The sequence below is a fragment of the Rutidosis leptorrhynchoides genome, chromosome 1 (assembly GCF_046630445.1).
Source record: "Rutidosis leptorrhynchoides isolate AG116_Rl617_1_P2 chromosome 1, CSIRO_AGI_Rlap_v1, whole genome shotgun sequence".
NCBI lineage: Eukaryota > Viridiplantae > Streptophyta > Magnoliopsida > Asterales > Asteraceae > Rutidosis > Rutidosis leptorrhynchoides.
The window spans coordinates 680,633,704-680,651,829 of NC_092333.1; the positions used below are offsets into that span (position 1 = coordinate 680,633,704).

The 18,126-nt window shown below is 36.3% G+C and overlaps 1 protein-coding gene across 1 annotated transcript; it reads left to right on the forward strand.

Moving 5' to 3' along the window:
• The first annotated feature begins 5,139 nt into the window (after positions 1-5,139).
• On the forward strand, positions 5,140-17,504 carry LOC139851886 (G-type lectin S-receptor-like serine/threonine-protein kinase At4g27290). The gene is made up of 8 exons (XM_071841080.1): positions 5,140-6,070; positions 6,740-6,851; positions 6,943-6,994; positions 7,092-7,103; positions 7,206-7,416; positions 11,446-11,552; positions 17,089-17,141; positions 17,234-17,504. Exons 1-8 carry the CDS (start codon positions 5,140-5,142, stop codon positions 17,502-17,504), a joined length of 1,749 nt encoding a protein of 582 aa, XP_071697181.1.
• The last annotated feature ends 622 nt before the right edge of the window (positions 17,505-18,126 follow it).

Genomic DNA, 18,126 nt, shown 5'->3' on the forward strand with positions numbered 1-18,126 from the left:
TATAGGTTAAACCTATAACTCACCAACATTTTTGTTGACGTTTAAAGCATGTTTATTCTCAGGTGAATATTAAGAGCTTCCGCTGTTGCATACTAAAATAAGGACAAGATTTGGAGTCCATGTTTGTATGATATTGTGTAAAAACTGCATTCAAGAAACTGATTTCGATGTAACATATTTGTATTGTAAACCATTATGTAATGGTCGTGTGTAAACAGGATATTTTAGATTATCATTATTTGATAATCTACGTAAAGCTTTTTAAACCTTTATTTATGAAATAAAGGTTATGGTTTGTTTTAAAAATGAATGCAGTCTTTGAAAAACGTCTCATATAGAGGTCAAAACCTCGCAACGAAATCAATTAATATGGAACGTTTTTAATCAATAAGAACGGGACATTTCAAGAAGGCACCAAATAAGGTCGTAGGTGCTAGTTAACAAAGAACTAACCTGTAAACCTTTAGCGGATGCTAGATGATGCTGCTACGTAAGGTGTGTAGTATGGGATGATTACGTAACGTTGTGATGATCCTTAGAATGACATTTAGGGTTTGTATATATAGGCAAACCCTAATTCTAGAACCATCCGAGATATTGGCAATCATTTCCATAACAAACTCCCCCGAATCACGGATGTAATTATGGAAAAGATATTTACTTGTTAGCCAAGTAATCGCTGTACCGAGAACAAATGCATTAGATACGAATCCGCATACCGCATAACGCATATGAGAACACGCATACGCACCCTAGCGGGTGCCCGCATAGACACGGGGTGCGCATGCGGGTTGCGGTATCATTAGATTTGAAAGTTGGGTGCATACAATAGAAATTTGGTGAAAGTTCGATGCATTTTCAAACAATTTTCCCTATTCCAATAAAAAAGTATCTGCACTATTGGATATTCCTTATTCACCATAACATTCGAACATCAAACTTCTTGCAAAAATATGAAGGTGCTAATCATTGGGCTACCTTGTATTCCTAATGTGTAAACTACATATGAAAACAATCTTACAAGTACAACCAACTATTCCTTCTTTGACTTGGCAATAATTTATCTGAACGTTTGTACGAACAAAAAGTCAGCACATTATTGCCCAAGACTATTTACCAATAGTCTTTCATACTTTCCATGCAAAGTCTTAAATGTGAGCTATCAACTTGGACTACCATCCAAAAACGTTTGGTCTCATTTTGTAAAAAACATCATAATCGACCTCGATCAACACAGACAATAATAAACAAACAAAAATCTCCATTGCCTTTATACTCGACCCTAGCATACTGATTTAGTCCATATAAACCAGTGTGAAGACAACGGCAGAATCACTTTCTGAATTTACTCACCCTTAATTGATCCATTTGGTCTTTTGATTTTCAATAACGAATCAATATATTTTTATTTTGAAACAACTTTTAGATATGTAGTGAATCCATGTAACGGAGTAAAATAGATTATCAAAAGCGAGCCTCACTTAATCAGGTTCATATGAGTGACCTGGTCAGTTGTACAATTATTGATTTGAAGACTTCAGAAGTTATAATAGTACTGGAAAATTTAAGAGATAAAATACCAATGAATGTGATGGTGGTCCTGAAACTTTAGAACCCAATCAGTACGTCAATGGTCAACCAAGATGCTAGCTAGTAGTCCTATCATACACGGAGTAAATAATTTAGTCAATCATAATATTCAACTTAAAATTACAAAACTAAATCAATCCGTTATTGCTGAAAATGACGAGAACATCCTTGTTTCTCTTTTCGTTTTTGGTTATTTTTCTAAACAAAACAAATGCAGCTGAACTCAACATCATTTCATATTCCCAGTTCTTGACAGAAGCAGATACTTTGGTCTCGGAAACTAGAATTTTTGAACTTGGGTTTTTCCGTCCTGATAAGTCAGAGAACAGATATATTGGTATTTGGTACAAGCAAATCTCAGTTAAAACTGTTGGTTTTATTTTTGATAGAAAAATTGATATGGTTACTTTGTGAAGTAGGGGTGTTCATCGGTTCGGTTTTCGGTTTGTTCGGTTTATTCGGTTCGGTGTATTCGGTTTTGAAATTTTTTTGGGCAAAACGAAAACCGAACCGAAAACCGAATTCAAAGTTAAAACCGAACCGAAAACCGAATTCGAATTCGGATTCGGTTCGGTTTTCGGTTAAAACCGAATATTATGAAAAAACTGAGAACGATGGTAGTTTAATTGTGGCGTTATCTATGTCTTCGTTATTTATATACTAAAACAATGACGTACTATTAAATTATCAAGAATTCGATGATTTATTAATATTTACAGCTTAATTATGACTTTTACAACTTCTGTTATTAAGAAGAAGAACATTATAATTTGAGTAACATAATTATAATGCGAGCTACCAAATCGTCAAATGAGTGTGAACATATTTTATTAATTGGATCCCAAATTATCATGACATTAAGACATAAATATACAAATTAAATATATTAAAATTTTGAATTCAGTTTTAAATTCGGTTTTCGGTTAAACCGAATTCAGAATTTTCAAAACCGAAAACCGAATTCAAATTCGGTTTCGGTTTGACTCGATCCGAAAACCATTTTTCAAATTCAGTTTGGTTTTTTTCCAGTTTGGTTTCGGTTTGGTTTTCGGGTTCCACGGTTTCAAACCAAATACTGACCACCCCTATTGTGAAGGATGTTATCCCACATCGGTGGGAGGAAGAAGTTGGAGGTGGATGACTTGGTTATAAAAGGAGGTCATGGGCATCATTCCAACTTGCACCAATCAATACACTTTAAGTATTTGATTATTTCTTTCTTTCTTACCCTTGTTTGAGAGTTGTATTAGTTAAATATTTTGGAGAGTGTAGTTGGCTTAAGAGAGTCGTCTATATCATTGTAATAATTTGTGATATAGTGTATTTCTCTCTTTGGGGACCGGTGGTTTTTCTCTTGTTTTGGAGTTTCCACGTTAAATCTTGTGTTGTGTATTGTTTTTATTTCTTTACTATTATTGTTGGGCTGGGTGGTGGGAATTAGTGAGACCGTAATTTCCCAACAACTGGTATCAGAGCGTCAGGTTTGACGGGGGTCTCGGTTATAGGAGTCGGAGTATGCTCTGTGGTTGCCACGGGAGTGGATCGTCCACATCAGAAACGAGTTCTATTGATCGTATAGGGTATCTGGTTAGACAATATTTTTTCTGATTCGGAGTAAGTGGTGTCTAGAATTTGTAGTGGACTGGGTGTTGGATTTTCCAATTTAACGGATCCTATGCGCCACTCCACTACATCTGTCGGCCAGTCGAAACGTGAGCAAAATCAGAGAAAGTGTTATTTATAGGATACGGATACGATGTCGAAGTTCAATCTAATGAGGTTTGATGTAGAGAAATTTGATGGGAGGATCAATTTTGGCTTATGGCAGGTTCAAGTCAAGGATGTGTTGATTCAGTCTGGTTTACACAAGGCATTGAAAGGTAAACCCACCTTTGTTCCCGGCAGTGATTCTAGCAGTAAGTTCGATGAAGAAGAATGGGATGATATGGATTTGAGGGCAGTAAGTGCGATTCATTTGTGTCTTGCAAAGAACGTGCTTGCAAATGTGCACGGGTTATCAACGGCAAAGGAGCTTTGGGTTAAACTAGAGCAGTTGTACCAGGGCAAGGGCATCTCAAATCGGTTGTGTCTTAAAGAACAATTTCATACTCTGCGTATGGATGGGGGTTCAAAGATTTCAGATCATCTAAGTATTCTTAATGGTATTGTTTCAGAAATTGAAGCTATTGGAGTTAAAGTGGATGATGAAGATAAAGCTTTGAGGTTGATATTATCTTTGTCATCGTCTTATGAACACATGAAACCTATTTTGATGTATGGGAAGAAAACTCTGAAGTTTGAAGACGTTACTAGCAAGCTCCTATCCGAGGAGAAAAGAATGGAAGGTAACGGGGTCTCGTCATCAGGAGATACGATAGTGTTGTGTTCGGATAGGCGAAAGAGAAACTCTGGGAAGAATATGGAGGTGTGGGAAGACTGGGCATGTAAGGGTTAATTGTCCAGGTGGAGCTAATTCGGCAAATGGCTCCAAAGGCGCTAATGATGTCTCCGTTGTTACGGAGAGTGACGAATTCCTCTGAAGTCACGTCATCCTCATGGTGTGTCCGCGCCACCATGGAAAGGGATGTTCGTTAGCGGTTCCACAGTTGCACATGGGCATTGGTTTGGCATTGATGCAGGTTGTGTGGTGGAAACTGATGTTGTAGCTGATGGGACTTTCGGGAAAGCCAAACAGAGAAGTTGCACCATAAAGTTTCAGCTGGTTGTTCAACAACATGTGCCGAGGTGAAATGCTTGGAATGTGATATTCTAAGTGCTATACTCTTAATGGTGGAGTATGATAATTCTGTTTAGAGTTATGATTGTCTATTATGATAATGATTGTCGGGTCTTGACAATGTTTGATGAGGATGCAAGTTTTGTCACTTGGGAGATAATGTCAACGGCATGAAGATGAGGATCTTGAAGTTGTTGTCCAGAAAGTATCTGTTTCGGTTATCCTTAAGTATGGTAATCTTTTTCTATCAAAAAGGTGGAGATTTGTTGGTTTTGTTTTTGATAGAAAAATTGATATGGTTACTTTGTGAAGGATGTTATCCCACATCGGTGGGAGGAAGAAGTTGGAGGTGGATGACTTGGTTATAAAAGGAGGTCATGGGCATCATTCCAACTTGCACTAATCAATACACTTTAAGTATTTGATTATTTCTTTCTTTCTTACCTTTGTTTGAGAGTTGTATTAGTTAAATATTTTGGAGAGTGTAGTTGGCTTAAGAGAGTCGTCTATATCATTGTAACAATTTGTGATATAGTGTATTTCTCTCTTGGGGGCCGGTGGTTTTTCTCCTGTTTTGGAGTTTCCACGTTAAATCTTGTGTTGTGTATTGTTTTTACTTCTTTACTATTATTGTTGGGCTGGGTGGTGGGAATTAGTGAGACCGTAATTTCCTAACAACAAAAACACCGGTTTGGGTTGCCAACAGAAACCACCCGCTCCCCGGATTATCGCCGCTTGTATTAAAAATTGTGGATCCAGGAATTCTCAGCATTTTTAACAATACTAGCATGATCTGGTCATCCAACGCAACGATGGCATCACCAAATGCGACAACAAAGCTTCATGACACAGGAAATCTAGTGTTGATGGATCATCAGGGGAAGATGATGTGGCAGAGTTTTGATTATCCAACTGATACTCTTCTTTATCACATGAAGCTGGAGAAAGATTACGTGAAGGGCATCGAATGGCGTCTATCATCATGGAAGACTAATCAAGATCCAGCTCCAGGCGAATTCATGTTGGGCACTGACTTAGACGGTTATCCTGAAAACAAACTAAAACAAGGTGCAGTGGTCACCTTTCGGGGTGAACCATGGAGAAACTTACGGGTTACTGGGGAATCTTTATTTGACAAAAACTTAATTCTAATATACAATGTAGTTATAACTGAGCAGGAGGCGTCATATAAATTTTATATTGAAAACACCTCTCTCATATCGAGGCTCACCTTGAATTCTTTTGGGGAGCTACAGAATTGGGTATGGACAGAAGATAGTAAAAACTGGAAATTTACTTTAAAATTCCCTATAGATATGTGTGATACATATAACGTGTGTAGTGCTTACGGAATCTGCCACGTGGATGCAACGCAACAGGCTTGCGCTTGCTTGGATGAAAAAAGATTTGTGCCAAGAAACCAAAAGACCTGGGACAAGGCTGATTGGTCGGGTGGTTGTGTCAAGCGAACACCGCTAGATTGCAAAAACGGATCAGAAGACTTTATCAAATACTCTGATTTAAAACTGCCAGACACGGAGGGTACATGGTTCAACATGAGCATGACTTTGGAGGAATGCAAAGCAAAATGCTTACAGAATTGCACTTGTATGGCTTATGCAATTCCCGACGTCAGTTTAGGAGGAAAGGGTTGCGTGCTTTGGTTCAATGATCTTTTTGACATGCATGAGCATCCTACTGACGGTCGAGATATTTTTGTAAGAATGGCTTCATCTGAAATAGGTAAAATTAAAAATCACATGTTACACTACTGTTACTGTTGGTGATTTTAGTGTCATCCAACGTACATTTTAGTGAATTGAGATTTACTTGAATGCAGGTGTTAGCTAGCCATACTTAACAACGGATTCGGAGAGTGTGGAGTACATGCCCGTAAGAGTTGGTTACTAACTGTCGCGCAAAATATGGGGGTCAAGGGGGTTGCGCCCCCTTGTGGGGTCCGAGGGGCAGCCCCCCTGGAGGGGTCCACTATACGTTATGTTGAAAAGTGTATCTGGACAGAATACTAGCCAAGTGTTATACCTTTTCGTATAACTGACTTTCCCGCCTAATTTGAAGAGTTATGACTCTTCATTGTGACTTTTCATTAAAAACTGTTGAAAACTGATTATATTCGTTTTCCTTAACAGTTTTTTGCATTCATAAAAACACATACAGAAAACACACACAGATTCTCTAATTCGTGATTTTGATTTCTTCTTGCCTGAAAACAAAATCGTTCGTCTTATCCCAGTTGAGATTTCGTGTTAACCCAAGGCTTGTGAGGGGCGAAATACTTAATTATGAAAGTGTTTCACGATTCAGGAACCAATCCGATTATATGTTTTCATACCCGATTTCTACAGTTACATGATTGCAAACTAACATAATTTCTATGCTAATATCATACAGATACAGTTGCTTTATCAACTTCCAAAAAGAAAGATGGAGCACCCATTAAATTGATCTTAAGTGTAGTCGTTCCCGGGGTTCTTCTCATAGGTTTTATCTCAATATGGTTTTGGTACGTACGAAAGAAAAAGAGTCATGAGGGACCAATGGAGGGGGGAAATGAAGTACCGTTGTTTAGCTACAATAGCTAATGCCACTGCCAGTTTTTCAACCGAAAATATACTTGGAGAGGGTGGATTTGGAGCCGTTTATAAGGTAACTACTAACAATGTTACAGCAAGAAAATGACCATGCACACTTTTTTATTTATTGATTAGCAATCTACACACATTATAAGTTTTTCTTTTTACAGCAGAAACCAAAAGTATATTAAAAACTAGCAAGAAGGCATTATAAGTCAGTGATCTTGATAAAAGGTATACATAAGATTGTGAAATTACTCACATTAAAAGATGGTATTGTTCAGGGTGTGCTAGAGGACGGGTTAGAGATTGCAGTTAAACGTCTCTATAGCACTTCCAACCAAGGAGTTGAGGAATTCAAGAACGAAGTCATTTGCATATCGAGACTTCAGCATCGTAATCTTGTGAAGCTACTTGGCTGTTGCATAAAAGGAGATGAAAAGTTATTAATCTATGAGTACATGCCCAATAAAAGCTTAGACTCATTCATTTTTGGTAATAATCATATATGCAGACCCACCTAAAATGCTACTACCAAGAACCATGGTCGTTGAGTTGTGACTCAAAAACATAAATTTTGACTTGTGACACGTTTCGCGACTTGAGCCGTAAGCATCATAAATCACACACATGAAAGCGGGCACCAAAAGTAACATCTAGCATATCTTTTTTTTGGACAAAATTACTGAAATCGTCCACGTGTTAGTGTTTTTTAGGTGATTTTATCACTCCCTAGCAAAAACTGCACAAACAGTCCTTAAAGTGAGTTTTTTTTTTTTTTTTCAATTACATCTTTTGCCCTAACAAATGTCAAGTCTCCCAGTATCATCCATGTGAGTATCAAGTTTTGCAGCCCATCAGTTTTTTCTTTTTTCTTTAAGTAAAATATCTGTTGTGTCATGTTTTTATATATTTCCCAAGTTCTAAAATATTACATGTATGCATGCATATTTGTTGCAGCCCAAATCATATTATAATTTCCCGCATATTTAAGAATCCCAAGTATGAAGTTTTTGTACATTTCATGGCCAAACATTTGCTCGATTGTGAGCCGAATATCTCATGATATGATTAATTACTTAAGTATTTTAAACTAAAAATATCATAATCTATACATAAAAATGTATGCATTCATAAATTACATTCTATACATGGTAATTACTACATGTATGCCTGGCAAACGGGTTGCTTGGGTCGGGTTGAGTCGAGAACTAAATGGGTTTGGGTCAAAACGGATTATGGGTTGAACGGATCTCAATTTCAAACGCGTAGAACGGGTTGGGCCGGGTTGAGAACCTTTTTTTATTATATAGTTTTTTAAAATTAGGATGCTATATATATATATATATATATATATATAGAGAGAGAGAGAGATTGGTAGGATCAAGAGGGAAGTAACCAATCGAGGAAGCAAAAAAATTTTCTTTTTCGTGTTTTGAAAAAACTTTGTTCACGAACATTATAGATTAGATGAAAATATGAACATTATAGATTAGATGAAAATATGAACATTTAATACAGACATTTTGTGATAAATGTTTTTATTTTGGCGGGAAAACACTCGAAGAAGTAATATATAACAATTATCGTGTTTTTCGAGCGTATGGTGAGGTTTTGAATATTAGGGTTTAGATATTAGAGTTTAGATATTAAGGTTTATAGGGTTTAGATATTAGGGTTTAAAAATTTAGGGTTTAGGGTTTAGAATTAGGGTTTAGATTTAGGATTTAGATTGAATTTTTAAGACGAACGGTTTAGAGTTTAAGGTTTAGGGTTTAGGGTTTGGGGTTTTGAGTTTAGGGACTAAACCCAAAACACCAAACCCTAAACCCTAAACCCTAAACTCTAAATCGGGCTAAATTTTACTTCACAAAACATGAAGAAAAAAAAAGTTAACATTTTTCACGATCAATATTATCTTGAATGTTATTTTTGTCGATCGTTTTCCCGCCTAAATAAAAACATTCATCACGAAGTGTCTTTTTTAAATGTTCATATTTTCGTGTGATCTTGATGCCCGAAAAAAAATTCCAAAAAAAACGAAAAATAAAAAATTTGCTTCCCCCCGCTTCCCCCCGATTGGTTACTTCCCCATTGATCATGCCCCTATATATATATAGGGTCATAATCAAGAGGGAAGCACTTTTTTGGGGGAAGGGGAAGCAAATTATTTTTTTTATTTTTTCATTTTTTGAAAAAAACTTTGTTCACAAACATTATAGATTAAATGAAAATATGAACATTTAAAAAAGACACTTTGTGATGAATGTCATTATTTTGGCGGAAAAACGCTCGAAGAAAAAAAATAAAAACATTCAATGCAATGAATATTTTGCTGCAGAGTTTATTTGCATCGTTTTGTTTTCATCTTGTGTGAAGTGTTTTTTTCGAATTTAGCCCGATTTAGAGTTTTGGATTTAGGGTTTAGGGTTTTGGGTTTAGGGTTTACGGAGTAAACCTGAAAACCCAAAACCCAAAACCCTAAATCCTAAACTCTAAACCGTTCGTGTTAAAATATTCAATCTAAACCCTAATTTCTAGACCCTAAACCCTAATTTCTAAACCCAAAACCCTAATTTCTAAACCCTAATAGCTAAAACCTAATTTATAACCCCCTAATTTCTAATCCCTTAAAAAAAACTGAGCAGCAAAACATTCAATGCATTAAATGTTTTTATTTTTTTCTTCGAGCATTTTTCCGCCAAAATAATGACACTCATCACAAAGTGTCTTTTTTAAATGTTCATATTTTCATCTAATCTATAATGTTCGTGAACAAAGTTTTTTCATAAAACGAAAAAAAATTACTTCCCCCCACTTCCCCCCAAAAAAGTGCTTCCCTCTTGATTAAAACTATATATATATATATATATATATATATATATATATATATATATATATATATATATATATATATATATATATATAGTGGTAAAATCAAGGGGAAGTAACCAATCGGGGGGAAGCGGAGGGAAACAAATTTTTTTTTTCGTTCTTTGAAAAAACTTTGTTCACGAACATTATAGATTGGATGAAAATATGAACATTTAATAAAGACACTTTGTGATAAATGTTTTTATTTTGGCGGGAAAACGCTCGAAGAATTAATATATAACAATTATCGTGTTTTTCGAGCGTATGTTAAGGTTTTAGATATTAGGGTTTATATGGTTTAGATATTAGGGTTTAGAAATTTAGGGTATAGGGTTTAGATTTAAGATTTAGGTTGAGTTTTTAACACGAACGGTTTAGAGTGTAGGGTTTAGGGTTCAGGGTTTAGGGTTTTGGGTTAAGGGACTAAACCCAAAACACTAAACCCTAAACTCTAAATCGGCCTAAATTTTACTTCACAAAACATAAAAAAAAACGTTAACATTCTTCACGAACAATATTATCTTGAATGTTATTTTTGACGATTGTTTTCCCGCCTAAATAATAACATTCATCACGAAATGTCTTTTTTAAATGTTCATATTTTCGTGTGATTTTGATTCGTGAAAAAAAATTCCAAAAAACGAAAATAAAAAAAACTTGTTTCCCCCCGCTTCCCCCCGATTGGTGAATTCCCCATTGATCATGCCCGTATATATATATATATATATATATATATATATATATATATATATATATATATATATATATATATATATATAGAGAGAGAGATATATTTAATCAAGAGGGAATCACTTTTTTGGAGAGAGGGGGAAAGTAATTTTTTTTCGTTTTTTTCGAATTTTTTTTCAGGCATCAAGATCACATGAAAATATGAACATTTAAAAAAGACACTTTGTGATGAAGGTTATTATTTTGGCTGTAAAACGCTCAAAGAAAAAAATGAAAACATTCAATGCATTAAATGTTTTAATTCTGATTTTTTTATAAGGGTTTAGAAATTAGGGGGTTAAAAATTAGGATTTAGATTTATGATTTAGATTAACTTTTTAATACGAACGGTTTAGAGTTTAAGGATTAGGGTTTGGGGTTTAGGGACTAAACCCAAAACACTAAACTCTAAATCGGGCTAAATTTTGACAAAACGTATTTCACAAAACATGAAGAAAAAAACGTTCGAAGATTAACATTCTTCACGATCAATATTATCTTGAATGTTATTTTTATCGATCGTTCTCCCGCCTAAATAATTACATTCAACACGAAGTGTCTTTTTTAAATGTTCATATATTCGTGTGATCTTGATGCGTGAAAAAAAATTTCGAAATAAACCAAAATTTGAAAAAATAAAAAAATTACTTGAGCCAATCCCTCCCTCCCCCCCCCCCCCCCCCCCAAACAATTGGCTACTTCCCCATTAATAAACCAAAATTTGAAAGAAAAAAAATTCCTTGAGCCAATTCCCCCCATATATATATATATATATATATATATATATATATATATGGGTAAGGATCCAACGCTAAGGAGATTTTTTGGGATAAGGAGATAAGTGATTTTGTGATTTTTATATCTTTTTTTCTACAGCTCCGATTTAAAAAAAAAAATTCTGTGATCTTCTTAATTGTGTAGATTCAGAAAAAAAAAACTCGCTTCAAGCACAGTTAGTCAAGGAATCCGGAGAGTCGGCTAGAGACACCTTCGGAGGTGGAAGAGTTCCAGAAGTCAGTTACGAACTGGTTTTTTAACTGAAGCGTTAAGATGCATCTGATGCATGTTATCCGTTGTTTGCTGCATGTTAATTGTCTTTCATGCATCGGATGCATCTTAACAAAAAACAAAGAAAAAATGACTTTTGATTAAAAAACAGTGTTTAGGGTTTAGAAATTAGGGTTTTAGAATGAGTTTTTAATACGAACAGTTTTGAGTTTAGGGTTTAGGGGTTAGGGTTTAGGGTTGAGGGTTTACGGAGTAAACCCGAAAACTCAAACATTTGGTTAAGTTTGATTAAAAGTCAACTTTGGTCGGGTCAAAGTCAACGAAAAAGTCAACACGTTCGGGTCGGGCCCCGAACTATTTTTCTGAGGTTTTTAATCATATACGAGCATGTTAGAACAAGTTACATGTGAATCGGAGGTGCGTAGCATAGCAAACATTTTCCGTAAAATGAAAAATCAAGACAGCACATAACAGGCAAATTGGACGGCGTCCAAAAGGCCTGGACGGCGTCCAAGTTTGAAATCCTGGACGGCGTCCAAAAGGCTGGACTGCATCCAAACATCTGGGCAGAAAACATTTTGCTGAAAACACACAAGTGCACGAACCAAAACTCAAACAATCCTAATTTATGACCCGCAAACAATCAAGACAAGTATCTTATATCATCGGAAAGGTATTTTGACGAGGAAAACATCTAAACACATTTCATCAATCACATTTACCTTTACAACAACCAAAATCACATTCAAAGCTCATCATTTAATGCATTCAAGTTCATAAATGCAACTCAATGATTCGGCAACCAATTTACATGAATGATATGCCGTTTCGAAGGTAATCAAGCATACAATACAACCTAACACTTACTAATAACATATCATGTCATTCAAAGCATCAAAAGTCCATTTCAAGTTCATCAAACCCTAACCCAAATTCACCAAAATCAATAATCAAGTTCATGAAGTTTTCTAAAGCAACCTACACATCAAATTGAAGCTAGTGATACTAGGAACACATTTAATACTTGCACTTTATCATAACAACAACATTAAATCATCCAAAACTCAAAATCAAGCACACACTTTTCATGTTCATGCTAGTTACACTAAAACAACGAGATCGAGCATATAAATCATATATTCATGTTAGACTTGAGCCATAGACACTAATTAACAACTTTATAAGTTAAAAACATCAAGAACACAAAATCTAGTGATTTTAGAAAGTTACCCAAATGTAATGAAATCGGTATGTAATCGAAGAGGAAGTTGCAAGGATTCCGAATATGTAATTTGTTTGGATTGTTGCTTGCTCGATTTGAAATACATGGTGATTCTTTGTTTGGGGTGTTGAGAGAAAAAGAAGGAAGTAGTAAAGATGGAGATGATGAAATGAGAAGAGGAGGTTGAAGGTTTGACTAGTTGACCTAGTCAAATCTTTGGCCTCTTGGCAAGTTTAGTCCCTCTAGTTTCATTCGGGTGCGTGAATTACCTATACGAGATAATTTAAAACGCGTATCAACGGGAGATGTTATAAACATATAACGGACTTTAAAATGAATAAACGGAAAGTAAACGGAAAAAGGCGGGATGTTACATTACCTACTCCTTAAAAGAAATTTCGTCCCGAAATTTAAGTAGGCGTAGTAGTCGTTGTTTCTTCCTCGGGATCTTGCGTTCCCGAATTCGCGAAGAGATGAGGATACTTCCTTTGCATTTGATCTTGTCTTTCCCAAGTAAACTCGGGTCCCCTTTTGGCGTTCCAACAGAGCTTGACAATTGGAATTCGGCTTTGTTTTAACGTTTTGACGGAGGTGTCCACAATTTCAACCGGTTCTTCCACGAAATGAAGTTTGTCATCAATGGTAAGCTCCTCGAGAGGGATGACGATATCGGGTTCGGTAAGGCACTTTTTCAAGTTGGATACATGGAAAGTAGGATGAACGGAGCTCAATTGAGGCGGAAGATCTAAACGATAAGCAACGGTTCCGACACGCTCCAAGATTTCGAAAGGACCAATATACCGCGGATTTAGCTTCCCGCATTTCCCGAAATGAATTACACCTTTCCAAGGCGCGACTTTTAACATTACGCGATCACCGACTTGAAATTCGAGGTCGTTGCGTCTTTTGTCGGTATAGCTCTTTTGACGACTTCGGGCCGTCCTAAGCCTATCTTGAATTTGAACGATCTTCTCGGTTGTTTCATGAATGAGTTTGGGTCCGGTGATTTGTGTGTCGCCTACTTCGGCCCAACAAAGAGGTGAACGACATTTTCGGCCATATAAAGCTTCGAATGGTGCGGCGTTAATACTCGCGTGATAACTATTGTTGTAGGAGAATTCGGCGAGAGGCAAGTGCTTATCCCAAGCTTTTCCAAAGTCGATAACGCAAGCTCGTAGCATGTCTTCCAAGGTTTGAATTGTGCGCTCGCTTTGTCCATCGGTTTGTGGATGGTATGCAGTGCTCATGTCTAAACGTGTTCCCAACGCTTCTTGTAAAGTACGCCAAAATCTAGAAACAAATCGGCCATCTCGGTCGGAGATAATCGATAAGGGCACACCGTGTCGGGCTATGATTTCTTTAATGTAAAGTTGTGCGAGTTTCTCCATGTTGTCGGTTTCCTTCATGGCTAGGAAATGTGCGGATTTGGTGAGACGGTCAACAATAACCCAAATAGTATCATAACTGCCAACCGTCTTTGGTAGTTTGGTGATAAAATCCATCGTTATCCTTTCCCACTTCCATTGCGGGATTTCGGGTTGTTGAAGTAGTCCGGACGGTCTTTGATGTTCGGCTTTGACTTTGGAGCAAGTTAGGCACTTTCCAACATAAGTAGCAACGTCCTTTTTAATGTTCGGCCACCAATATTGTTCTTTGAGGTCGTGGTACATCTTATTGGCACCGGGGTGAATCGAATATCTTGACTTATGGGCTTCGTCTAAAATAAGGCTTCGCAAGTCCCCATAACTAGGCACCCAAATTCTTCCGGCGAAATATCGGAGTCCGGTTTCTTTAACTTCGAATCGAGAGGTGAGGACGTTCAAGTGTTCGAGAGAGATGTTTTCACCCTTGAGAGCCTCGTCTTGGGCTAAACGAATATGACTATTGAGGTTGGTGTGAATGGTGATGTTTAAAGCTCGGACACGAAGAGGCACCGCTCTTTCCTTTCGACTTAAGGCATCGGCTACTACGTTTGCCTTCCCGGGATGGTAACGGAGCTCACAATCATAATCGTTTAAAGTTTCAATCCACCGTCGTTGTCTCATGTTTAGTTGTTTTTGATCGAAGATGTGTTGAAGGCTTTTGTGATCGGTGAAGATGGAACTTTTGGTTCCATAAAGATAGTGTCTCCACATTTTAAGTGCGAAGACAACGGCTCCGAGTTCGAGATCATGTGTCGTGTAGTTTCGTTCATGAATTTTGAGTTGTCGAGAGGCATAAGCAATGACTTTCTTTCGTTGCATCAATACGCACCCAAAACCATGTTTCGAGGCATCGCAATATACAACAAAATCATTATTGCCTTCGGGAAGTGACAAGATAGGGGCGGTGGTTAGCTTTGTTTTCAAGATTTGAAATGCGGATTCTTGTTCGGTCGCCCAAATGAATTTCTTTCCCTTGTGAGTTAACGCGGTTAGAGGACGAGCAACCAAAGAGAAATCCTTGATGAATCTACGATAGTATCCGGCGAGACCCAAAAATTGACGAATGTGAGTAGGAGTAGTAGGAGTCTCCCATTTACTAATGGCTTCGATTTTCAATGGATCGACTTTAATACCTTGATTACTTACAACATGACCAAGAAATTGAACTTCCTTCAACCAAAATTCACACTTGGAGAATTTGGCATAGAGTCGTTCTTGTCTCAAGAGTTCAAGCACAATTCGGAGATGTTGTTCGTGCTCTTCTTCGCTTTTAGAATAGACCAAGATGTCATCGATGAATACAATAACGAATTTATCGAGATACGGTTTGCACACGCTGTTCATAAGATCCGTGAACACCGTCGGTGCGTTAGTGAGACCAAATGGCATAACAAGAAATTCATAACTACCGTAACAAGTCCGGAAAGCGGTTTTGGAGACATCTTTCCCCTTAACCCTTAATTGATGATAACCCGAGCGGAGATCGATTTTTGAATATACACAAGACCCTTGTAGTTGATCAAAGAGGTCATCGATGCGAGGAAGAGGATATCGGTTCTTAACCGTCAATTTGTTTAGTTCACGATAATCAATGCACATTCGTAGGGATCCGTCTTTCACGCAAAATTTACAATATAATCAAAGAGCCATTTATCATTGTTCTAATGGATTCATCACTTTCACGCAAACTCACAACTACAAAAAATAAGCAAAGGAACTTCTTTTTTGGCCTTTAGGAACCTGTTTTACAAGAGGTTCCTTTAGGTGGGGTTCCAAAAGTATAACCGGTTCAAGAACCGGTTCCTTTGCTGGAGCAAAGAAACCACTTTTTAATTAAAAACCGGTTTCTTTTCTGAACATTAGAAACCTCTTTTTAAATAAAAACTGGTTTCTTTGTAATTTAAATAAAATTTAATTTATTTTTCAGCTGCTTCTTAACAAAATTTATTCAATTTATATATGTTCTTTTTCTTGATTTATTTGGCATCTGTAACTTGTAAATCACAATATATACATAAACAAAACAACTAATACACTATAAAAATAAACAATACTCCATATACATATATTCATATATATCTATAATCCATAATACAGTAATAATAAACAATTTTGTGCAATACTCCGTATACGTGTATAACATCATACATATCTTTAAATCAAAACATATAACTTATACATCAAAAATTGTAGCTCATTTTCTAAGATTAAAATATAAAAATTCTACAAGTAGGAACTTTTTGCTGACACATCAAACCTTTTGTGTACTAGAACATCATCATCATCTTTAAATCAGAACTTATTTGTTCACCGTCATCATAAATCTTGTTCGTTCAGATATGGGTCGAAACCTCTCTTGCAGGTCATCTTTGAATCTTGTTCAGATCTTGTTCCCTCAAAGTTGGATGTAATCTCTGTTGCGGGTTTCAGATCTAGATAAAAATGTTACGATTTGAAATCTAAAAATGGAGGATGTTTTTAGTATTTTAGAAAATGAGTAAGTGGTGGAAGTGAGAGTGATGGTCAATTAGAAGGGAAATGAAATGTGAAAGTAGATGGTGATCAAGCGTAAAGTGAATTTTTCTCTTTATTGATATATAAAATGAATTGACTCAGTTTTTTACTTTTAATTTGTGCGTATCTGATCTTGGTTAAAAAGATAGAAATATGGAACCGGTTTAAAATTAAAAAAGGTGCTAAAAATTTAAAACCGGTTTTTAATAAAAAAGAGGTTCTGAAAGTGGAAGTAAAGGAACCTGTTTTTTAAAAGAAAGATGTTTCAAAGGATGTGAGCGGTTTTTTGTTAAAAATAGGTTCCTAAAGTGGTCCAAAGAAACCGGTTTTAAGTAAAACCTCAATAACCGGTTTCTTATGTTTTTGAAACCGGTTTTTTTAGACTTTTTTAAAAAGAGGTTTCTAATAGGGGTTTCTTTGCTCATTTTTGGAGTAGTGACTGTTTTTAGGTAATGGCTGAAAACATATTTGTAACAATTAAGTATAATAAGGTGTTGTTTGTTTTTGATATTGTTTTATGTCTGATGATGTTTGTTTGCAGAAAAATGCGTGGTTCAACTATTGAACGTTGTATGCTGACAAATTGTTTGCTTTTATGTTTGTTATACAAGGTTGCAAGATTTGCTACTCTAAGAGTACTCGGTCGGAAAATTATAGGGAGTGCTTGGCAATTCAAGAAGTACTCGGAGGTTAACCAAGTTTGCTTTCGACCGATTTTGACCAACTATGAAAGAGTTTCTAAGCAATCCCGAGTTTTGACTGATTTTCCGAATTTTGGTCGTGTTTTGACCAACTTTTCGAGTAATCACTAGTTTTGCCCGAGTTTGATCGAGTTTTGTTATGGTTTGACCAAGTACTCGGGGAGTACTCGGAGCTCTTCAAAAGCCAAGTACTCACGGAGTAATTCCGAGTTTTACAATCATGTTGTTATAGAGACAGCGGCTCGAGGCGGCGACTAGTTTTTGGCATTATACCCTCTATACCATGTTAGAAAATGTAAACCCCATCGGTATAGCATATTATATTTTTTTGGAACGTCAAATTTTATAAAACTTAACCCCCTAGCAAAACACTAGGAAGGCTAAAAACCACCAACAATTACGACGGCTTAACAAGCCAATCGTTCCGACTCACATCAATCTTACCTCTACTACGACACCAATTAAAAGACATACGAGTATTGGAAATACAATCAAATAAAGAATTTTTCTTCAAGTTCTGTGTTGTGTAGAACCAAGTGCCGGTATCTCCATATAAACCACACCAAAGTAGCCACTATAGCATACAAAATGTCCTTCATATTAGCCACGACTTGCCAAGCATCAAACCATTGCAACCAAATGTCCCATGAATTGAAAATCAGTAGTTAGATGTCTAACCAAATCCTCACCTTGAGCCAAAGATCCATTGAAATGAACACGGAAACAAAAGGTG